Consider the following 25,548-nt stretch of genomic DNA (forward strand, 5'->3'; position numbering starts at 1 on the left):
CTCCCCCATAGACGCAGGTTGTAAAGCAGATAGCTCCTCCATAGACGCAGGATGTGAAGCAGATAGCTCCCCCATAGACGCAGGTTGTAAAGCAGATGGCTCCTCCATAGACGCAGGATGTGAAGCAGATAGCTCCCCCATAGACGCAGGTTGTAAAGCAGATAGCTCCTCCATAGACGCAGGATGTGAAGCAGATGGCTCCTCCAAAGACGCAGGATGTGAAGCAGATAGCTCCCCCATAGACGCAGGTTGTGAAGCACGCCCACGCCCACCACCCACCCTTGCCTCCCTCAGCCCCCGACGACCAGCAGGGGAAAACAGCTCTCCAGGAACATCCACAACCAGGAGGAGGCAACGTCAGGACAACGTCACTGTCAGCGATGAATGGTAAACACTGGGTGAATGACGCGCGTGTGGCACTGTCCCTGTTGAACATGATTATACAGTGATGGAAACCATTGTACCAGTGCGTCTCTGGGGGGTCGAACTCGGTTACCCTATGACTGGTAACCAGTTTCCGTGATCGAACTCACGTTACCCTATGACTGGTAACCAGTTTCCGTGATCGAACTCAGTTACCCTATGACTGGTAACCAATTTCCCGGAATCGAGCTCGGTTACCCTATGACTGGTAACCAGTTTCCGTGATCGAACTCAGTTACCATATGACTGGTAACCAGTTTCCGTGATCGAACTCAAGTTACCATATGACTGGTAACCAGTTTCCGTGATCGAACTCACGTTACCATATGACTGGTAACCAGTTTCCCGGAGTCGAACTCAGTTACCATTTGACTGGTAACCAGTTACCGTGATTGAACCCAAGTTACCCTATGACTGGTAACCAGTTTCCGTGATCGAACTCGGTTACCCTATGACTGGTAACCAGTATCCTGGGGTCGAACTCTGTTACCATATCACTGGCAACCAGCGACAAATACCGTTACACCAAGATTGGCTGAGGGGATTACCCGGTCTCAGCTAATCGCGTTATTCAGTGACGATCAACATCTTGAAGGTAATGGTTCCATTGTGATTTCAAATGAACGACATCGCTCGTTTTGGTAATAAGGGATGGTCATTTACTCCAGTGTTTCCTAAATCCACAGATAAAAACAATAATATTGATCACTATTATCTTTCCATCTTTCCCTATGTACTTCATAGCATTTCTGATCACTGCATCTCCATCAAGTGGAAAGATATTTTCACATATATTGCTGAAATCTTTCAGTATTTTCAGAACTTTCATCATTTTTCCCTCACAATGTCTTCGCTTTATGAGTGAGATTAATCACTGATCTCTGTTTCTCTCTCTCTTCATAAACTTGATTTCCAAGTCATGGAATGAGATTGGCTCGTCTTTCCTGTATTCGTTCTAGTTTATCCTTCGTCTGTCATAACGTCTGGTGGACAGAACCCAACACCGGAACACTGATCAATGTCGCCTGATTACAACTTTGGAAAGATGACACGTTGTGTCTTTATCGTCATATAGGTGAGGTTTCCACCTACAGTATTATAACAGTATCTGCTCTGTTGTGTACAAATCATTACGGCTTTGCGGATTTCCAGTCGAGAATCGTCAACAGATGAAGGTCCTCCTCTTCCTCATATGTTTCTTGAAGGTGTGAAGGTGAGGTAGCTGGTGGCGAAGGGGGAGAGAGAGAGAGAGAGAGAGAGAGAGAGAGAGAGAGAGAGAGAGAGAGAGAGAGAGAGAGAGAGAGAGAGAGAGAGGCCAGGCAGCAGGTGAGCCTGGGAGAGGTCAATCAGGTCAGGGAGAGCTTCTCACTCACTCACTTACTCGTACCTCGCCAGTGTACATCACAACACACACACACACACACACACACACACACACACACACACTTGACCATCACCTGCCACCTCCATACCTGCGTCTTAAGATTAACCTGACCAGACAAACCCAATTCGTCCAGACAAACCCACGCAGACCAGCTGGACGACGGCGGAGCACAGGGACCTGTCGACGAGAGAGAGAGAGAGAGAGAGAGAGAGAGAGAGAGAGAGAGAGAGAGAGAGAGAGAGAGAGAGAGAGAGACCTGCCTCCCTCCCTCAAAAGGGGGCGCCACTCAGGAGCCTCTACCAACATCCTGAAGGGACGAAGAAGAACTGGGAACTAAACAGCGCTATCCTGGAGACTGGAGGAGGGAGGGGACAGCACAGTGCTATACGAACTTCCCTTCATCGCCTCACTCACTCCTCACCTCCAATGGGTAAGGGCTGGATGGCTCGCGGGTGGTGGAAGTCGTCCCCCATTTAACCCCTTTCCCGAATCAGGGCTAAGGAAAGGTCGACCCTAGCCTCTACTACCCCTACTGTTCCTGACCCTTGTTTAAGGTCGGCCCTTCGCTCGAACTACTGTTCCCGAAGATGGGCACCTCCGTCCATGCCCATGTGGGTTTCATGAGGGGGGTGTCGTCGCGTCGTTCCAATATCTGGCCTGGAAGCCGTGTTCGAAGTCGTGTTTCAGGGACTTTTGGGGGCGCGTAAGGGGGCCCGAGGGGGAGCGGTTGTGGGTGGGGAGAGAAGGGGAACTTGTTGGTGGGGTGGGTGGGTGGATGGGTGGGTTGGTGAGGGAGGGAAGGAGGGATGGAGGGATGGAGGGAAGGAGGGATGGAGGGAAGGAGGGATGGAGGCTCTGCTGGAAGAGGCAGGAGTGGGAGGGGGAAAGTAAGATTCTCTTGAGGGTTTCCCCATTTTCCCACCCCTCCCATCTCCACCTCGAGGCTAACATGTGTACATATTGCTCCCTGAGCCTGACCTCCTGGGCTGCACTCGCACCTCTTGTCCTGACTGCTGTCAGGGGCTGTCGTCAGCTAGCGTCAGTTCCTCGTCCGTACGGTGGGGGGGAAGGGCGACGGCAGGCGTCAGTCTACGTCAGCTATGATGAGCTTTGGTTTAGATCATCACATCAGTCCTAATTAACTCGCAAATTAACCAGCTAATCAGCCTGCGGACGGTGTTCCCTCACACCCCGTCAGCCGACGTCAGCTCCAGAGGACCCAGTCAGACCACACACCCGTCAGCGCACGACAGCCGCACGCAACCTCACTTTTCCTTTTCCCTCCTCTCCTCACGTCAGCTAACTTGGATACGGACCGTCAGCGCATTTGTTCACTCCGGCAATGCCTCTGTGCTGACGACCCTTTGATGTCTGCCAAGCGCCCAGGCCAGTGTCGCTGACAGCCACGTCACTGGGACCCAGTGAAACACGCTCCTCCCCTCCCCGAGCCTGTATGTGATCCGTCCTCATTTCACCCTTCCCTCGAGATGGCATTCCTCTATCTATACAGTTTCCGTGGCTGAAACCTGCTTCACGTGGACGTATGAAACGCCCACTATTCCTGTTTCACACCCGAAAGCTGAAACAGGAAAGATAAGGTCACCAGTGAATTCAAGTCTCACAAGTTCCAGGGTCAGACAAGAGGCTTTGGGTGAACCCACACTTCGAAGCTGTTCCGAACTCTCCCGTCTCATGAAGCGGGGGCACTGGGTTCAATCCTGCTTCGACCAGACGTGTCCCAGGACTTCAAACATGTCCTAAGACTTTCTTACGTGAAAGTAAGTACAAACTGCAGACAAAGACGATCTTTTTCCCCAGACCTTTGTCCATGACTGTATCCAGTCAAAGATTTTTCTCTTCTATTAAGAAATTGATTTCTTCCTTAAGTAAAAAAAAATAAATATATATATGGGTACAGAAAGCGCAAAAATGAATTTGTTCTCTCTAAAACAAGAGGCGGCAACGAAGAAAGTTACAGAGTATCTTGAAATATTTAAGGATTCCAGAACGTCGATGTGGTAAATTCCTTTACAGGTACGCCAGTACCACCAACGAGAGGCAATGGACTAAAACTGATCTGGAGTGCACGTCATATTTCTACACTAAACCACTTGACAGACGCGTGACATAAGCTCCCAGGACATTGTTCAGATTAACTCTGTCATTATCTCCAAAATTAGGTTTCATCATCACCTGTCACTCTCCAGTATCAAATAATTAGTTTAATCAGTCAACATAACGTAGTAGTATATCATGCTACCCTGTCAAACCCCTGATCTCACCTTACCCATGTTGCAGTACGTTACCAACCCTGTTTTAACCCGCGTCGCCTGCGTTGAAAGCCACAAGAGAACAAGAAGAAATAACTGTCATCTTTCCACATCAGGAGTGATATAGACGAGGTCAGTCGCAAACCTGGAGCTTAAGAATTTATCGTTACTTTTGTCTTTCTAACAAAACACGAGGAACACATGTGTTTGACGGGATGCATGACATATTCACGCGTTCATTCTACCTTCTGAGCTTCCGATGAAAATTTCATTCAGGCACATCTATCCTGCAAGGTATTTTTTTTTTTTTATCTTTCTTTCTTTCTACCTGTTTCTCGTCCGGTGTGTTACCGGAGGTGAGTGGAGAGGTGGAGGGGGGGAGGATCCTTTCCTTTGCAATCCTTTGCTTTCACTGCTTTTAAGGGGACTGCATGATTTTTTAAGTGGTGTTAAAGCAAAGACCACCTTGGGTCTGTATATCTATGCAACTCGAAGCAACTCTCCTCTCTCTCTCTCTCTCTCTCTCTCTCTCTCTCTCTCTCTCTCTCTCTCTCTCTCTCTCTCATTTACAATCCTAGTCGTAAGTTGGTGTTTTGCGTATTGTAAATAGTTTACGAGTGTGTGTGGGGGGGGGGGGGGGGATGTGAAGTGGTGGTAATGTGACCCACTCAGTGGTGGTCGGTGTGAGGTAGGAGGTATACAAGGGGTGGTATTAGCTCATGGTACATGGAGATAATGGAGGAATTTCTTGCATGTGACGGCAATGTGAAGGAACAGTGTGAAGGAACGACACGCAAGGGAGTGTGGAGCAACAGTGAGGGAAGAATGTGAAAGAAATGTTAACAAGCAGTGAAGGAAAGAATAGTGAACCAACATTGAAGGAAGAGGATGAAAGAACAGTGGACAAACATTGATGGTAGAGGGTGGAAGAACGGTAAACAAACAGTGAAGGAATACTGCATGGAAGCAGAATGAAAACTGTAAATGAAAACGGTGAAGGAAGTGTGAAGGACCGTTACAAAGGAGGAGTGAAAGATGAAACCGTACACCGAAGGAAAAGTTGAAAAATAAGAAACACAAAGAGAACAGCGAAAGAACACTGAAGTGAAAGAACACTGAAGTGAAAGAACACTGAAGGAAATGAAGGAACACCGTAAGCCTCACCATGAGTTACATCGTGTCAACACTATACCCTCCTTCGCAATCAGGTTTTGAAAACCACAGAAAACGCAGACTGGTTGTTTAAAGAAAGAAAAAAAAAAAGGGGGGGGTCTCTCTTGCAGGAACGGAACCGAAGACTTGCAGACCCTGGCCAAGTTGTGATGACGTAAAGAAAACGTTTCTGATGGCGCTAACTTGCTGGTGGGATGGAAGTTTAACACAGGAGAGAGAGAGAGAGAGAGAGAGAGAGAGAGAGAGAGAGAGAGAGAGAGAGAGAGAGAGAGAGAGAGAGAGAGAGAGAGAGAGAGAGAGAGAGAGAGAGAGCCGCTTCTCTACGCATCTATCACATCTTCCCCATCTTGATCGTTACGATCGTTAGCCTCCTCCAATTGGCTCCACGGGCTTATGAGACCCCCCCCCCCCCCCAACACACACACACACACACACTGGTGAATACGAGACTCACACAGGCTCAAAGTGAGTCCTCGAGTCTCGACTTTAAAAGACGTGTTGGTTTTGAAAAGAAAACGGCCAGAGGGGGGTGGGGGAGTCATAGGGTGGGGGAAGGGGCGAAGGTTCTGGTAGCGTTGAAGAATGTGTGGAAGTCGAGAACGTTATCTCGGAAAGCAAAAATGGGTATGTTTGAGGGAATAGTGGTTCCAACAATGTTGTATGGTTGCGAGGCGTGGGCTATGGATAGAGTTGTGCGCAGGAGGATGGATGTGCTGGAAATGAGATGTTTGAGGACAATATGTGGTGTGAGGTGGTTTGATCGAGTAAGTAATAATAGGGTAAGAGAGATGTGTGGCAATAAAAAGTGTGTGGTTGAGAGAGCAGAAGAGGGTGTTTTGAAATGGTTTTGACCAAGAGGATATATGTGTTAGAGGTGGAGGGGACGAGAAGTGGGAGACCAAATTGGAGGTGGAAGGATGGAGTGAAAAAGATTTTGAGCGATCGGGGCCTGAACATGCAGGAGGGTGAAAGGCGTGCAAGGAATAGAGTGAATTGGAACGATGTGGTATACCGGGGTCGACGTGCTGTCAATGGATTGAACCAGGGCATGTGAAGCGTCTGGGGTAAACCATGGAAAGTTTTGTGGGGACTGGATGTGGAAAGGGAGCTGTGGTTTCGGTGCATTATACATGAAAGCTAGAGACTTGAGTTTGAACGAATGTGGCCTTTGTTGTCTTTTCCTAGCGCTACCTTGCGCGCGTGCGGGGGGGAGGGGGTAGTCATTTCGTGTGTGGCAGGGTGGCGACAGGAATGAATATTATATATATATATATATATATATATATATATATATATATATATATATATATATATATATATATATATATCACCGTTCTTAATCAAACAACAGGGTAGACCAATAGGAGGCAATCTTGCTCTCGGCATACGCAAACCTCTGACCAATAGGAGGCAATCTTGCTCTCGACATACGCAAAACCCTGACCAATAGGAAGCGTCGTAGTAATGACCCCAAGGCAAGTGCCAATATATTTCGAGCACCAGCAGCGTAAATCTACCCCAGATATATGGCCTCCCCAACCCTCTATGGAGGGGCCAGTGTAGCCAACCCAAGGTGGGTTCCTTCTCCTGAACGGGTAAATGAGTTAACCACAGGGTGGTGCGTAGATGGCAACGATGGCGGAGGAGGAGGAGGAGGAGGAGCCCATGCTGCGCTCTGACGACAAGGGAGGAGACACCACTGTGTTAAGGCCATGTTGAGGAAGATGCTGTGTTAAGGCTATGTGGAGGAAGATGCTGTGTTAGGTTATGTTGAGGAAGATGCTGTGTTGAGGTTATGTTGAGAAAGATGCTGTGTTAAGGCTATGTGGAGGATGATGCTGTGTTGAGGCTATGTTGAGAAAGATGCTGTGTTGAGGCTATGTTGAGGAAGATGCTGTGTTAAGGCTATGTTGAAAAAGATGCTGTGTTGAGGCTATGTTGAGGAAGATGCTGTGTTGAGGCTATGTTGAGGAAGATGCTGTGTTGAGGTTATGTTGAGAAAGATGCTGTGTTGAGGCTATGTTGAGGAAGATGCTGTGTTGAGGCTATGTTGAGGAAGATGCTGTGTTGAGGCTATGTTGAGGAAGATGCTGTGTTAAGGCTATGTTGAGGAAGATGCTGTGTTGAGGCTATGTTGAGGAAGATGCTGTGTTGAGGCTATGTTGAGGAAGATGCTGTGTTAAGGCTATGTTGAGGAAGATGCTGTGTTAAGGCTATGCTGAGAAAGATGCTGTGTTAAGGCTATGTTGAGAAAGATGCTGTGTTGAGGCTATGTTGAGGAAGATGCTGTGTTGAGGCTATGTTGAGGAAGATGCTGTGTTGAGGTTATGTTGAGAAAGATGCTGTGTTGAGGCTATGTTGAGAAAGATGCTGTGTTAAGGCTATGTTGAGAAAGATGCTGTGTTAAGGTTATGTTGAGGAAGATGCTGTGTTGAGGCTATGTTGAGAAAGATGCTGTGTTAAGGCTATGTTGAGGAAGATGCTGTGTTGAGGTTATGTTGAGAAAGATGCTGTGTTGAGGCTATGTTGAGAAAGATGCTGTGTTAAGGCTATGTTGAGAAAGATGCTGTGTTGAGGCTATGTTGAGGAAGATGCTGTGTTGAGGCTATGTTGAGGAAGATGCTGTGTTGTGGTTATGTTGAGAAAGATGCTGTGTTAGGCTATGTTGAGGAAGATGCTGTGTTAAGGCTATGTTGAGGAAGATGCTGTGTTGAGGTTATGTTGAGAAAGATGCTGTGTTAAGGCTATGTGGAGGATGATGCTGTGTTAATGCTATGTGGAGGAAGATGCTGTGTTAACGGATATGCTTTGTTTACGAATAGAATTATGTTGGTAAGATGTTCTACTTAACATAGAAACTATGTTAATACGACATTCTTAACATGGGTGCTCTGTAATCGCTATGCTAAATGTTTATTAATACGGACGCCGTGCTAGCAGCTATGTTAATACATATAAGGAGTTAACACGGACGCTTTGTTAACTAACGTACTGTTAACACAGGATCTTATCATAGCATTTAGAGCTATGGTAACCACGACTCTACATACATCATGCCATAAATACTGTCCTAGCGAGAGTGTTATGGCAACCAGGATGCTATGGCAACGAAGACCCCAGTGACCAAAGATCTATGGCAGCGAAGACCCCCCGTGACCATAGCTCTATGGCAACGAAGACCCCAGTGAGCAGAGCTCTACGGCAACGAAGACCCCCCGTGACCAGAGCTCTATGGCAACGAAGACCACCTCTGACCAGGGCTCTATAGCAACGAAGACCCCCGTAACCAGAGCTCTATGGCAACGAAGACCCCCGTGACCATAGCACTATGGCAACGAAGACCCCCGTGACCAGAGCTCTATGGCAACGAAGACCCCCGTGACCAGAGCTCTATGGCAACGAAGACCCCTGTGACCAGGGCTCTATGGCAACGAAGACCCCCCGTGACCAGAGCTCTATGGCAACGAAGACCACCTGTGACCAGAGCTCTATGGCAACGAAGACCACCTGTGACCAGGGCTCTATGGCAACGACGCTACCCCAACAGGGTCTCTCATGGCAACTAGAGCAGTGTGGCAAGCAGACCACCTCATTAACGAAACACACTATGTCAACCAAGGATTCCTTTCCCCCCCTCCCGTGGCAACAAGGAGGAAAGCTATGTCAAGTGCTGCCGCCTCCCCTCTCTCCTTTCCCCCTCCCTCTCCCCTTCCCCCTCCCTCTACCCCCCCCCCCCCACAGCTTGATTACGGCAAAGGTTTTAGCACACACACACACACACACACACACACACACACACACACACACACACACTCCAAACAAGAACACTGTCAACACACTCACCCTCGACTCAAGTCGTCCTTCTCCTTCCTTTACGATACGCTAATGAGGTGAGGTAATGGGAGGGGGAGGAGGAGGAGGGAGGGTTGGGGGACGGGTGGGCGAGGGTGGGTGTCGAGGGCGAGATGAAACAGGAGATTCACTCTTGCGTCGCGTTCTAGTCTCATCATAACTCATAATTACTGACTCATTCCTCCCTCCCTCACACAACACTCACAAATCAGGTGGTGTAGGACTGGCTAATTCAGCAGCTCACGATTATTATTGGCTCTACTCTCTCTCTCTCTCTCTCTCTCTCTCTCTCTCTCTCTCTCTCTCTCTCTCTCTCTCGACTTACATACAGTTACAAAGACCACACAGACCCCCCATGGTCCATGCGAGATGGTCCGGCCTTAACGCTACTGAAAAAGAGGCCATCTCCTTAAAAAAAAAAATTAAAAACAGCTGAAGAAAAAGGGAGGCAAAGCAAGAACTCCTCTCTCTACTCCCTCTGGCGAAGGCCAGACGGGAAACAGGTGAGGAAAAAAAAATACCTTGCAGAACTAATATGTCAAAGACAATTCTCTAAGAAAGTCTGATTTTCTTTCTTTGTAGGAGTAACTATAGTTAATTTCCCCTCACATAAAGCTGAGGCTACAACTCACTTTCCTCATAATTCAACACGTTTGATCCCTGTTCACCTCATCAAGTCCATTTCTCCTCACAAGGCCACTTGTCCAATACATCAGAGCCACCTCACAGTTCTCCTATATCTCACTCCACCTGAACTCACAACAGTTTCTACCACCATAACTCTTAATAAATGCCTCAAACTCCCTCCTAACTCATGCTAACTACCTCATACGTCTCCATAACTCACCACAACCACCTGCAAGTTCCCATAACTCACTGTAACTACCTCATAATCACGTACACCTCACCTTAACCATCTACAAGGTAACGAGCTACAACTGCCTCATAGTCCTCCATAACACGATAACTACCTCACTGTAACTACCTCCAAAACAAACTGAACTCCATCACAACTCACAGTAACTACAACCTCCTCCAATTTCTCTCCCCGCACCCCCTCTAAGTTCGCCATTACATCTCACTATAACTACCTCCAAAACAAACTGATCTCCATCACAACTCACGGAAACCACAACCTCCTTCAATTTCTTCCCCCTCCTCCCTCATACTGCCCTCACAAAAACCCCCTCATGAAAAGCCTCAATTCTTCCAACCCCAAGCTGCTCTCACTCAACACATATTTTTTTTTTTCCACCTCATTTCGCTCTCATATTTTTCACCACCATTTTCGTAAATCTTTCTCACAACTTTATTATTACAAGAGGCGTCCACATTTTCTTTCTCCTTGACCCGTGTGTCATTCAGTCTCCGCTGGGCCGGGGTTATATGGCTCACAGTATGCTTGGATCTGTGGCGAAAATTTGGTGTCTATATTTTTACTACAGTTTTACCTGAAAAAAAATAAAAAGCCCAGAGATCTTCCGTTTTCTTTTATCCTTTTCCCACTAATTCATTTTTTTCACACAAAAAACGGGTTTTGTGCTTTTTTTTCTACATACAAAAAACAGGTTTTATGTTTTTTCACTAATGCGAAACATAGGTAGGTGATATTTTTATAAACGAATAAACAAATAATAATAAATATAATCATAGTAAAAATAATAACACTATAAAAATACCTGGGCTTGTGGTTTTTTTTACTTAAATAATAAAAAAGGTGTTTAAATCTTATACCCTAACACACACACACACACACACACACACACATTTTTTTTTCTCACAAAAAAAGGTTTTGTATTCATTTTTCTATGAATTTTTTTTCTTTTAGTTTTGATTCGCGTTCCATTTCCACCGAGCTTTTTGTCATGTACAATTTTATCTCTCATCTTCCAATCCTATGTTCGCTACGGTGGTTTACGACCTTATGGCACACCATACCTAATCTCACCAAATTTCGAGAGACGTAAAACAAAAATCACTTCTAATCCCTGATTGTTGAATCCGTTACCCCAAAACTTCATATTCGCAAACCAATCTCTTCCTCTCTCCTAATCCCTTTCTCGTCCTAATCCTTCTCTTTTCCCTAATCCCTCACTCCTTTACGAATCCCTTACATTCACACTCCAATCTTTACCCTGACAAACAAACACTCACGTGCCTTCCCTAATCTCTCCCTCTCATACCAATCTCCCCCTCCAATCCTTCCTCCTCCTCCTCTCCGTCCCCCCATCTCCTATATCACACCCTTCCCCATTCCTCCCCTTCTATTCTCCCTCGCAGAACCATTTCTGCCTATCCCCCCTGGTCTCATCCGTCAACAGTTATCTCAGATCGCCGCCAGATGCGACGCGTAGACAACGACGCGCACCATAGACTCTCTCTCTCTCTCTCTCTCTCTCTCTCTCTCTCTCTCTCTCTCTCTCTCACCACAATCTTCCTTTGTACATGAAATTTTTGGATCGCGTGAAGGAAAGCCCTTAAGGTACGTGCCTAAGGGTCGTAGCGACGTGCTTCATGGTCGTACCGTCGTGCTCAAAGGGGTCGTACCTTCGCGCTCGAGGTCGTACCCTTGTGCTCAATGGGTCGTACCGTCGTGCTCAAAGGGGTCGTACCTTCGCCCTCAAAGGGGTCGTACCGTCGTGCTCAAAGGGGTCGTACCGTCGTGATCAAGGGGTCGTACCGTCGTGATCAAGGGGTCGTACCGTCGTGATCAAGGGGTCGGACCGTCGTGCTCAAATGGGTCGTACCTTCGCACTCAAAGGGGTCGTACCGTCGTGCTCAAAGGGGTCGTATCGTCGTGCTCAAGGGGGTCGTACCGTCGCACTTAAAGAGGTCGTACTGTCGCGCTCAAGAGAGTTAGTCATTCGGAAAAAGAAAACGGGAAAATGGCCGTAGGTCAAGGCAGAGACTATGTGATATCCATCATTAATTCCTCACTAAAAACGGATTGTGTAACTCGACGCCAACAGACTCAACCAAAATGGTGAAAAAAGAAAAAGTCTATACTTGTTACTCCTTAAGACATTCATCCTTTTTTTTCTTTAGATATTACAAAAAAAAAACTGTAATATTCAGCGATTATCCTAAATTTCCTTAAAACAGTGTTGAAAACTTTTCTTTCCTCTTTTTTTTCAAGGGCAGGGAAGGTGAAAGAAGATGAAGGAGACAAGGTTTAAAGCTAAGTTTGAACAAGGGAGAGAGGGAAAAAAAAAAAGATCGTTTTCTTTAGTAAAGAAGTAATAGAAAAAAAAAAAAATGGGAAGGCGAGTTACGTCAGAGGTCTCGTCTTTCCCTTCTCAAGGTCTGTGTTCGAAACTTTATCACAAAAGCGTTGAGGTTTTAAGCCCGAGGGTCGAGTGCAGGGCTACGTGTGTCCCTCTTTTACCCCCTGTGCTCAGAGGAAGTTCTGTGAACGACGTACGGACGTACATATACGGCCAAAGGAGCCCCTTTTTCTCCAAAGGGGCTCCTCCAGCTCCCAAGGCTGCGCTTCGGTCAGGAGCAGAGAAATGAATGGACTCGTGAAAAGGTCTTCAGTGTAATTGTATCCTTCTTTCATCCACTGAAAACCACATCACCTCGCCGAAGGCGCTGTCACCTAACCTCAAGGCGCGTTCTCCATAGAGAAAGGCAAGATCTAAAGAACGCGAGACGATGATATATTCGCAGGCCCATTCTCCCCTTGCTGGACGCCCCCATCACGTTACCTGACGGTTCTACTGGCTCCACCAAGGCCCTTGGCCTCCTCCTCGCCCCACACTATGCCATCATGGCCACATTCGCAGACATAGTCTTCCATCGTACCAAACCATCACGACTGATGGTTACTTCAGTCTGTGTGTGAGCTGTTACAAAGGCTCTTTCCTCACTGGCTGGTTCATGCATGACCAGCTCCTCGTTGTCACCTGGTTATAATGATGGGGAAGGAGACACACGAACGAGTGGTGATTTCATAACACTGGGAAGCTACAGTTGCAAATGTGGCGTCGACAGACTGGAAGGAAACGGGGCCAATGTAGGGGAGCCAGATGGCCCGATGGCTTAAGGTGGGGAGGGTATCGCAGCGTGGCGTCCAGCGGGGCGAAGAATGTGTCTGAAGGATGTATAATGGGTCAGGCGTTATCTGCATCTCCCTCACTTTCTCTGACGACGGCTTCTACGCGAGCCGAGACATGAGGGAAATAAAGCTCCAAACAGCTCACACATACATACACACACACACACACACACAGACACACACACACACACACACACACACACACATACACACACATACACACACAGACACACACACACACACACACACATTATGTGTGTGTGTGTGTGTGTGTGTGTGTGCGTGTGTGTGTGTGTAACTAATCATTCATCTACGTACATGTAAACTCTAGTGTTCATGAAAGTTTCCAACCGCGTTATAATAAAGGAGGCAAGCATCACAGAGGCGTATGTAGTATCACCCAGCATTCCAGCAGACGACCCGGGCGCCCCTGGCTAAGACACGTTCTATACCGCAAACCCCAGATATAGAAGTTAGCTATATCCTGCATCCCACAAGAAAAAAAAAAAAGAAAGAAAAAAAAGTAGCCGCGGAAACAAAAGACTTGATAAACGAGGACATTAGAAGCTCCCCCATTCCTCCCCCCCCCCCCCCCCCCCCCCCCATCACCAACCCAAGCCCTAAGACGTATGGCCAAGAAATACTTAAACCCTTAAATTGTCCTGGGAAACGTATGGGTTCCGCCAGTCCCCGGGGTGGAGGGAGGGAGGGAGGGAGCCTGACCACACTACTAGTAGTCCTTCCTGGAGGAAAAAAAAGGAGGGGGGTGTGTGTGAGGGGAGAGAGAGAGGGGGAGGGTAAAAGACTGGTGTAAATCACGCAAGTTCGCTGGCGTTCGTTCGCTGGCGTTCGTTCGCTGGCGTTCGTTCGCTGGCGTTCGTTCGCTGGCGTTCGTTCGTTCGTTCGTTCGTCCCCACGAACGTCCCCCCCCCCCCAATCTTTTGATTTCTTGACCAGGGGGGGAGGGATGAGGGGGTGTGGGGGGTTATGATGAAGGTTTACATATGGTGGGGGGGGGGGGAGGGAAGAGAGGGTTTACAGAAGGAAGAGAGAGAGAGAGAGAGAGAGAGAGAGAGAGAGAGAGAGAGAGAGAGAGAGAGAGAGAGAGAGAGAGAGAGAGAGAGAGTGTGTACAATCACAGGCATAACGGATGGGTGACATTCGTACATACCTCTCTTAACATTAACCGCACCTGCTTATCTTATTTATTTTCCTTGTACAAAATAATGTTTGGCATTTGAATGAGATTAGACTAGGTTTCTAGGACGAAATGGGTGGCATTAGACTAGGTTTCTAGGACGAAATGGGTGGCATTAGACTGGGTTTCTAGGACGAAATGGGTGGCATTAGACCAGGTTTCTAGGACGAAATGGGTGGCATTAGACTAGGTTTCTAGGACGAAATGGGTGGCATTAGACTGGGTTTCTAGGACGAAATGGGTGGCATTAGACTAGGTTTCTAGGACGAAATGGGTGGCATTAGACTAGGTTTCTAGGACGAAATAGGTGGCATTAGACTAGGTTCCTAGGACGAAATGGGTGGCATTAGACTAGGTTTCTAGGACGAAATAGGTGGCATTAGACTAGGTTCCTAGGACGAAATGGGTGGCATTAGACTAGGTTTCTAGGAGGATGAAAAGAAAACGAGCGACATTGATATTAGGATATACTATAAATATCCTGCACCTCCACCTCCACCTCAACATCCTGCACCTCCACCTCCACCTCAACATCCTGCACCTCCACCTCCACCTCAACATCCTGCACCTCAATATCATGCACCTCCACCTCAACATCCTGCACCTCCACCTCCACCTCCACCTCCACCTCAACATCCTGCACCTCCACCTCAACATCCTACACCTCCACCTCAATATCATGCACCTCCACTTCAACATCCTGCACCTCCACCTCAACATCCTGCACCTCCACCTCAACATCCTGCACCTCCACCTCAATATCATGCACCTCCACCTCCACCTCAACATCCTGCACCTCCACCTCAACATCCTGCACCTCCACCTCAACATCCTGCACCTCCACCTCAACATCCTGCATCTCCACCTCAACATCCTGCATCTCCACCTCAACATCCTGCACCTCCACCTCAACATCCTGCACCTCCACCTCAACATCCTGCACCTCCACCTCAACATCCTGCATCTCCACCTCAACATCCTGCAACTCCACCTCAACATCCTGCACCTCCACCTCAACATCCTGCACCTCCACCTCAACATCCTGCACCTCCACCTCAACATCCTGCACCTCCACCTCAACATCCTGCACCTCCACATCCTGCATCTCCACCTCAACATCCTGCACCTCCACCTCAACATCCTGCATCTCCACCTCAACATCCTGCACCTCCACCTCAACATCCTGCATCTCCACCTCAACATCCTGCATCTCCACCTCAACATCCTGCACCTCCACCTCAACATCCTGCACCTCCACCTCAACATCCTGCACCTCCACCTCAACATCCTGCATCTCCACCTCAACATCCTGCAACTCCACCTCAACATCCTGCACCTCCACCTCAACATCCTGCACCTCCACCTCAACATCCTGCACCTCCACCTCAACATCCTGCACCTCCACCTCAACATCCTGCACCTCAACATCCTGCATCTCCACCTCAACATCCTGCACCTCCACCTCAACATCCTGCATCTCCACCTCAACATCCTGCACCTCCACCTCAACATCCTGCACCTCCACCTCAACATCCTGCACCTCCACCTCAATATCCTGCACCTCCACCTCAACATCCTGCATCTCCACCTCAACATCCTGCACCTCCACCTCAACATCCTGCACCTCCACCTCAACATCCTGCACCTCCACCTCAACATCCTGCACCTCCACCTCAACATCCTGCACCTCCACCTCAACATCCTGCACCTCCACCTCAACATCCTGCACCTCCACCTCAACATCCTGCACCTCCACCTCAACATCCTGCACCTCAAGAGCCACACTCCCAAAGCCCTGTGCATTGGATTTCTGATTGGAGGAGAAAAAAAAAAAACACGTCAGATATGCAAGTTGTTATGTAGGGAAAAAGGGAGAGGTTGTGGTGGGTGGTGTGTGTGTGTGTGTGGGATGCAATCAGGCGCAACCCTCGAGTGGGAAATGTAAGATTAGTTACGCCCAAGAAATATGGGGAATATATATATATATATATATATATATATATATATATATATATATATATATATATATATATATAGGAACTCTTGACCTCCCCAGACAAAGACTTGTCCCCCCTGGCAGAGCTACGAGCTCCCTGTCAGAGGCACTGACCACCCTACCAGAGATAGAGCCTCCCTGCCAGAGCCGTTACCTCCCTGCTAGAGCCTTTACATGCCTGCCAGAGCCCTTACCTCCCTGTCAGAGATATAGCCTCACTGCCAAATGCCTTATCTCCCTGCCAGACCTTCTGCTTCCTAACTAGAGCCCTCAGCTCCCTGCTAAGACCATCTCTCTCCCTACCAGAGTCCTTACCACCCTGCCAGACCTCCTCCCTCCCTGCCAGACCCCTCCCCTTCCAGCCAGGCCCCAGCCGCTGAGACAGGATCCCATGTAAACAAAGAAATGGCCTCCGTTAACGTAGGAACTCCACGTGTAATGTGTTGCTGTCTGGCTCCACCACCTGGGGTAGGGCAGAGCAGCTGGCGTATAGCACCTGGGGTATAGCACCTGGTGTAGGGCATCTGGTGTACAGCACCCAAGGCTCAGTCATGTGTTCTGGACGCCACCTCGCACACGCAGGAAACAGCGATTACGTGAGTGTGTGTGTGTGTGTGTGTGTGTGTGTGTGTGTGTGTATATATATATATATATATATATATATATATATATATATATATATATATATATATATATATATATGTATATATATATATATATATATATATATTCCTATGCGTCCACGGGGAAAATGAAACACGAAAAGTTCCCAAGTGCACTTTCGTGTAATAATCATATCATCAATATCTTGATCACGCGCAAAATTGTGATCCTTTCCAATATATATATATATATATATATATATATATATATATATATATATATATATATATATATATCCTCAGCAAAGGTTCGAATGACCTGGGAGAGAAAGTCTTCCCTTCTTCATAAAGAATGTGTAACTAATTCCAAGGCGAACGTCGGGCGTCTAATTGCTTCGAGACGATGATGAATAACTAATGAAGTGGCTGATGATTACGTCTCATTAGCCGTTTGAAATCCCACCCTCAAAAAAAAAAAGAAAAAAAGAGGGACGAATTTGGTGGCTGCTTCCAGACGCTGAGAGTCAGCTGGGATGGGTTTTTGTTTGGGGTCGTAATCAGGTGTTTACAGTGGGCGGGACGTGAGCCGCACCAGATGGCGACGAAGATGGTGGAGGTGTGTGTGTGTGTGTGTGTGTGTGTGTGTGTGTGTGTGTGTGTGTGTGTGTGTGTGTGAGGGAGGAAGACTGGGGAAAATGAGATTCCAGGAATGTGCATTGGAGAGGAGAGGGTGTGTGGGGGCGGAGGAGAGGAAGGGAGGGAGGGGTAGAAGCAGGAGGAGGAGGAGGAGGAGGAGGAGGAGGAGGAGGAGGAGGAGGAGGAGGAGGAGGAGGAGGAGAAGCAGGAGGAGGAGGAGGTGTAGGTGGTATGGGTAATGGGAAGGTCATTATAAAATAACCTATACAGCCACACCGTAGCAATGTGGGTTGCAGGTCTCTGCTGGTATGGGAGGAGAGAGGAGTTACATGGGATATCAAAGAGGTTTATTAGGAATACGATTTCTCTTGACGCAAACAATGTACGTTGGTTGGTTTGGGTATACGTAGAGGTTTCTTGAGTGTAAAGAGTAAACCATGGGAAGGTCTGTGGGGGCCTGGATGTGAGGATAGGGAGCTGTGGTTTCGGTGCATTACACACGACAGCGAGAGAACGAGTATGAACGAATGTGGCCTTATTTTTTTTTTTTTTTTTTGCCCCGTTTTCCAAGCGCTACCTCACCAAAGCAGGAACCGGCGATCGTGTATGACATAATGATATCTATATCTATGAGTCATCTCCTATCATCACTACGTCAACACCCATGTACAGGGTTAAGCTTTATAGGACAGCTTATTAGCACATCCTCAAGCTGCTCTCTCCTCCTCTCTCCCACTCATCGTCAAGGCCTCAGCAGCCCCACTGTGCTACCCAGCCTCTACCAGCCTCATCCAGCCTCTACCTGGCTCATCCACCCTCTACCAGCCTCATCCACCCTTTACCAGCCTCATCCACCCTTTACCAGCCTCATCCACCCTCTCCCAGCCTCATCCACAATCTACCAGCCTCATATAGCCTCTACCAGCCTCATCCACCCTCTACCTGCCTTATCCACCCTCTACCAACCTCTTCCATCCTCTACCAGCCTCATCCAACCTCTACAAGCCTCATCCAGCTCATCCCGTCTCATCCAGCTCATCTATACCCACGTGACGCGTCGAACTTCCTCGATTCACCAGGTCTCTAGCCAGACGTCGACCAGACCCCAACCACAGCACCTTCTACTACAACGACCAGTCCAGGAACCAACCAAGGACGCACACTCCCGCACACACACAGCACACCAGTAACGTCGACCAGCCTAAACTCCCAACGACCGACCACCTCCCTCCCAGTCTGGCAGCAGCCTGTGCCACACTGAGTGAGTGTGGCCATTCGAGACGAGCAGTGAGTACGAGACCAGCCAACGCGAGGGACAGTAATGGTCTTTGGGGTCTCTCGCTGGCGGAGCGACGCCCCCCACGCCTTGCTCCTTCTGGTGGTGAGGTTGGCTACTGACGAAGTGTAGGGCCTTCGTCAACACCGTGTCCTAAAACTACATCATTAAGAGTTAACTGATAACTACAGTTGTCACTCACTCACTGCTCATTAGACCTTGAGGTGAATGGACAGTGACACCAAGTGAGACTAGACACTGCTAACTGCCACGTACCAACCTTCCAGTATTGCTCAGATGTGTGTGTAGATTGGGAGTCCAAAGGAAGCTATTATCGTCTTCGTCATGTCAAGAATATATATATATATATATATATATATATATATATATATATATATATATATATATATATATATATATATATATTCAGGTAAAGTTCCCCTCTGGTGGACGTCCACCACCCGTTTGGAAATTGAAATTACGATTTTCCGATGGTTTCTGACGTGATTTTTTTTTTTTTTTTTTTTTTTGCACGATGCTGACCTTCACATCTACTGCAAATCATCATCTTTTGACCCATCATCCAAACCAAACCTAACCAACAAACCAAACCTAACCAACAAACCAAACCTAACCAACAAACCAAACGTAACCAACATACCTAACCTAACCAACAAACCAAACCTCACCAACAAACCAAACCAAACCAACATACCTAACCTAACCAACAAACCAAACCAAACCAACAAACCAAACCTCACCAACAAACCAAACCAAACCAACATACCTAACCTAACCAACAAACCAAACCTAACCAACAAACCAAACCTCACCAACAAACCAAACCAAACCAACATACCTAACCTAACCAACAAACCAAACCAAACCAACATACCTAACCTAACCAACAAACCAAACCTAACCAACAAACCAAACCTAACCAACAAACCAAACCAAACCAACATACCTAACCTAACCAACAAACCAAACCTCACCAACAAACCAAACCAAACCAACATACCTAACCTAACCAACAAACCAAACCAAACCAACATACCTAACCTAACCAACAAACCAAAACAAACCAACATACCTAACCTAACCAACAAACCAAACCTAACCAACATAACCTAACCAACAAACCAAACCTAACCAACAAACCAAACCTCACCAACAAACCAAACCTAACCAACATACCTAACCTAACCTAACCTAACCTAACCTAACAGGAGTCAATGGATCCGGAACGGCAATAATACCTTCACCCAAACTGTATTTAGCTGTGAACAACATTAAGACCATATCTGGCTATACAATTACATAACACTGGCAATGTAAATAATAAATAACGCAAACGTCGTTTTCTTTTTTTTAATGGGGTTGTCTCATTTTCTGTTGCCCCTTCCCCTGATAACGGTTATCGACCGAGTCTCACCTCACCTGGGCCCACCTCACCTGGGCCCACCTCACCTGGGCGCCCACCTCACCTGGGCCCACCTCACCTGGGCCCACCTCACCTGGGCCCACGTCACCTGGGCGCCCACCTCACCTGGGCCCACGTCACCTGGGCCCACCTCACCTGGGCGCCCACCTCACCTGGGCGCCCACCTCACCTGGGCCCACCTCACCTGGGCGCCCACCTCACCTGGGCCCACCTCACCTGGGCGCCCACCTCACCTGGGCCCACGTCACCTGGGCGCCCACCTCACCTGGGCCCACCTCACCTGGGCGCCCACCTCACCTGGGCCCACGTCACCTGGGCGCCCACCTCACCTGGGCCCATCTCACACATGATAATAAAAAATAAGGTCATGGGGCATTGTTGATATTGTTTTCCTACTCTACAACAACAACAACAACAACAAGAACGTGTGACAACACACTCCAGGCTAACCCTACAGTCACTTACCTGCTGGGGGTGTGGGGGTGTGGGGGAGTCGTGCTGTGGGTGTGGGAGGGGGAGTCTTGGGGGAGGGGAGGGTCTTCGTGGGGTGGGGTGGTTCTGGGAAGGGGAGGAAGGGCTGGGATGGGGATCTGGGGAGGGAAGAGCCGTGTATGGGGTGGTGGGGTGGTGAGGGGTGTGAGGAGGAAGGGGGAGAGAAGTGTAATGGGGGTGGGGTATGTGGAGGCCTAGAGTGGGGAGGGGCGTGCTGGGATCAGGGTCTGGGGAGGGAGGAGGAGGAGGAGGAGGGACCAGGTGGGATAAATGGGGATGGGAGGGTCGTGCAGAAAATGGGGTGGGTTGTGAGGATGTGGTGGCCGAGCATGGGGTTGTGGGTGTGGTAGGAGGGGAAGGGCCCCCCCCTGCAGGGGTAGGATACGAGAATGGGGGGGCGGGGGAGTGGGGGGGGACTCATGGAGGGCAGTTCAAAGGGTGGGGTGTGGGTGTGGGGTGTGGGGTGGGGTGTGGATGGGTTGAAGGGTTGGGGTGTGTGGGTGGGGTGTGGGTGGGGTGTGGATGGGTTGAAGGGTGGGGTGTGTGGGTGGGGTGTGGGGTGGGGTGTGGGTGGGGTGTGGGGTGTGTGGGTGGGGTGTGGGTGGGGTGTGGGGTGTGTGGGTGGGGTGTGTGGGTGGGGTATGGGGTGTGGGGTCGGGTAAGGAGTTGGGTTGGGGTGTGGGGTGAAGGGTTGGGGGTGGGTGGAGGGAACGGCAGAGGAGGAAGGACCGAGAAACGAACATCCATAGCAAAAAATAACCTGCATAATATATTCGTTCGTCAGAATAAACGACCATTTACTACTTACTGGTTGTGGGTGGTGGGTGATGGCGGAGGAGGAGGAGGGACACAGCAGCGAGACAACGCTGGAGACGTCATGGCTTACCACACACTGCCAATTGGGCGAATTTCCCCACACACGTTTCTTCATTTCCCAACGTGACCCGACGAATCCTATCCAACCGGATTTTCAGGAGTTTTTTTTTTACCAAGACGTTACACTATAACTCTTCACGCACTAACGGTAACAGTAGACCATACGAGACGTTAATGTCACGCGTAACACGCCCCACCTAACGAATACAACGCTGTCTACGTCAGCACTGACCAATCCCATCCCAGACGGTACCTTGAGCCTCACCTCGGAGATCTATAGATGGAAGACTAACTGGCGGACATCCACATTATTCTTAGTATGGTGTCGTGTCAATGATAACGTCACCGGCGACATCTCGCGGTGCGCCACCAAACTAGAAATTTATGACGATCATAGAAAATGGTGCGGATCCTGTTTCTTGAAAGAAAAACGATATAGTTAGAGGTATAACTATAATATATATAGCAGTTTATCTACAGGGTTGGAAGTTTATGATTATCTTATATACACGCTGGAGCTTAATCTATATCTTACTTATACACCATATAAATGATGAAGTAGCTTAATACATATAATGATTATAATAATTTTACTTTAAAAATACCGGGCAAATTATATCATGGATAATCTACGTACCGAATCTTAGATACATTTTTTTCGTTTTCAAAAAGAATTCTGTTTTGTGGCAAAATAAGGTAATTCATTAGAAACCGGGCTCGCGTGTTTTACATGACAGACTTATGTGGCATTAATGGATTCTTCACACCTCGTCCTACTCTCGCTAAATGGAGTTCTCTCATGGAGGAAAGGGATTTGAGGTACAGAGAAGTTAAGGTGTCAGATCCCTTTACAACGGTACAACGAGCTGCTGCGCTATCTTCATCGGGGAACAAAATACGGCGAACTAAAGGTGTCAGAATCTATCTTAAAAGGTATCGAAACACATCTATATAGAAGCGTTGACTCCTATTTTGTTCCTGGGAAACGGATCGTCTATAAGACTCACCCTTCTCTCGAGACTTATAGCAATCATCCACTGTATACAAAAATATATAAGTGGATGTCCTTCGATGATAAAGATATTACGTTATACTACGACATGGAGGCTACGTTCTCTTAATATCTTTTATATCATTTATTCCCCCAAGATTATTCTTTTCCCCCTTTCTCTATAACCCTCCCCACTATCGGGTCATCTATCATTGAAAGATAAGAAATATTAGTGTTAATGAAAACCCCCACACACACAGACTCCTAATGCCTTATCATTACACAAAATGATAAAAGATTAAAAAGAAGATCCCAAAGCAGGAACACGCGCGTCGTCTTCCTGATAAATTACCTTAAACTAAAACTGGTGTGATCAATATGGATTACATTAGAGGGGAAAAATGCCCATCTTTGTCCACAAAGGAATTATTTTTGTCACATGCAACTCTCCATGATGCGTATGATCGTTCATAAATTAAACAATTTATGCACACAGTTTCCCAATTAATGTTACTGGTGTACATATTTCTATGCGCAAAATACGAGTGACAAGAAGAGAAGACATACACATATACATACAAACATGGACGTGCATGAAAAAATCCTACGCATATAGTAAAGATGTGGACATAGCATTACGTTTTGAAGACTTAGACCTGTACAAATGTCTCAACAAATGCAACAGAAAATAAAATACAACAGAGATTAAACATCAGATACAACTTTATTAGTTTATCAAACGTTGGAATCGTTCATGTCTTAATATATATATATATATATATAAAGTAACAATATTTTAACTTGTTTCTATGATATATTATTACTAGTGTCATAAGTATTCGTTCTTAGCTAAAAAGATTTGTGAAAATAATAAAAATCAATAAATTCTGAAAAAAGCGTGAAAATTATTAAATAATATGGGAGCAATTTTGTAAATTTGACCATTTCTTAAAATCCACAATGGCTTCCCACTGTACCGCTAACAGCATCGGTTGCCTCAAGTCCCTTCTTTCCTCCCACAGCCGGTCATTTATTCCTAAAATGGCCTTTCTACTTCCATACCTCTCTGCAAACTTGTCGTTATTTCACGTTCCTCACCCCACCCCACCCCCCAGAGTTCCTACTTTGAGCACCAATAACGTCGTATTAACAGCGAGAAAAGAACATTAGCGTTGCGGGCGAGATGGTGGGCGGCGGTGGCGACTCCATGCGGCCGGACATGAAATTAAAAATAGTTACCAGATGGCACTATAGGCTTAATGAAGTTTAAGTACACTACTCCTGAGTCACCAGGATCTATTATACTGATAAATGTTTTAATGCCAAAAAAAAAGAAGAATTTTTCGTTCTAGTTGATAAATATATTTCCCATAACATACTGAAGGCTCGAAAATAATAATCCAAACATTTTCACCAATTTGGCTGTTAACATCCATCAGGCTCATGACCTGGGGGGGGGGGGGGGGGGAACTTGAACCTGCTCATAAAACATTATATTTTCTCTTCGTAAATTCGCCAAAAATCAATGGCCATTCTCTTCGATTTGATTCCACTGTGTTGACTACAACGACACTGTGGGATTTTTAAGATACGTTTTCCTCGTTGCTTTCGCAGTGAACAACAATTGTGTCTTGATTTATGAGAGAGAGGAGGGAGGGAGGAGGGTTGTGAATGAGGGGCGCGGGGGGTTGTGGCTGCTTCTCTGGGGGGTTGTGATGTGATGTGGGGTGTTGTGAGGTGAGTAGAAGCTATTAAAGGTTGTGATAATGAGGGCACTGGAGCCGGTAGGAGAGTTGTGTAGTGACAGATGTAACTAGTAAGGGGTTGTGATGGTTGTAAAGTAAGCGATGTGTTGTTAAGAGCTTCGTCAACAGTAATTGAGGTCTAGCGTGTATCCAGCACACACAGCAGCGAGGTTTACCAGCCCAGGTCACCTTGTATTATTACCCCGTGGATCTTTCGCTTGTCAATTATCTTTTTTAATTCATGGCTTCCCAAGCTGGCCGCCTCACAGCCCAGTTAATTACCGGGGTTTAATTGATCCCCGAGTTGGCAGGTGGCAATCCACTTATTGCGTCCACTCGGACAGACGGCTCCGTGAGGCAATGGGGTGACGCATGCCCGGACGCAGGCGTGACCAGGTCGCTAGATTGTCCTTGGACGACGCGCTGGACATGACGCACGTGCGCGCGCATGCGTGATTACACGCGATGTCCTGGGCATGACGCTTATAACGTACGCGTGCGCGCGCGCAGGCGCATGTGTGATTACCAATTAGCTCCGTACGGGGAGTGAGTTTTATAATCGTGGGGTCCCTCCTTCTCTTGGACATTCGCTACTATCATACATCTTATTAAATCTATGTATGGTGTTTGTAACAAACATGTCCTCAGTCATTTTGATCCATTTCTCCACCACTATTACACTATAAACGTACTTGTATATATAGTTGTTGTACAAACGTAATGGTTGTGTGTGTGTGTGTGTGTGTGTGTGTGTGTGTTGAATCACCTATATGTCCAAGTTCTGTACTTAACACGTCTCTAAATCTCAACAGAAGGGAAGAAGAGATAAATCGAGACCATCTCTACCACACATCCTGACACCATTCTCTCTCTCTCTCTCTCTCTCTCTCTCTCTCTCTCTCTCTCTCTCTCTCTCTCATCATGAACTCCTCAAAATCAACATCTTCGTCTTTCATGACATGTGCGGAGTACCACGGGAGCGATTTCAAGTATGGAACGTTCAAAACTGCTTTCTCATTCATCCCTGTGTCACCGCGTCTTCCTTCCCTCCTCCTGTGTCTCCCTTATGAACGCATTCTCGCGCATTACCCTTGTAGCTTCCTCTACGTCGCTCTCCTACTTCCACTTCCTAT

General features: G+C 47.4%; 1 protein-coding gene across 5 annotated transcripts in view; it reads right to left on the minus strand.

Moving 5' to 3' along the window:
* Nucleotides 1-25,548, minus strand: part of Cwc25 (CWC25 spliceosome associated protein homolog) — a 630,779-nt gene that overhangs the window by 267,938 nt on the left and 337,293 nt on the right. For 2 of the 5 annotated variants that reach the window (XM_071667054.1, XM_071667053.1), the window contains exon 1: nt 21,612-21,826. The exons of 1 other annotated variant lie outside the window; for it this stretch is intronic. In XM_071667054.1, the coding sequence (XP_071523155.1) occupies nt 21,612-21,682 (71 nt within the window). In that variant the 5' untranslated portion in view covers nt 21,683-21,826. Of the gene's footprint in view, nt 1-21,611; nt 21,827-25,548 lie in introns of those variants that run through there. 2 more of the 5 variants (XM_071667052.1, XM_071667051.1) reach the window with 2 other exon arrangements.

The sequence above is a fragment of the Panulirus ornatus genome, chromosome 11 (genome assembly GCF_036320965.1).
Source record: "Panulirus ornatus isolate Po-2019 chromosome 11, ASM3632096v1, whole genome shotgun sequence".
Lineage (NCBI taxonomy): Eukaryota > Metazoa > Arthropoda > Malacostraca > Decapoda > Palinuridae > Panulirus > Panulirus ornatus.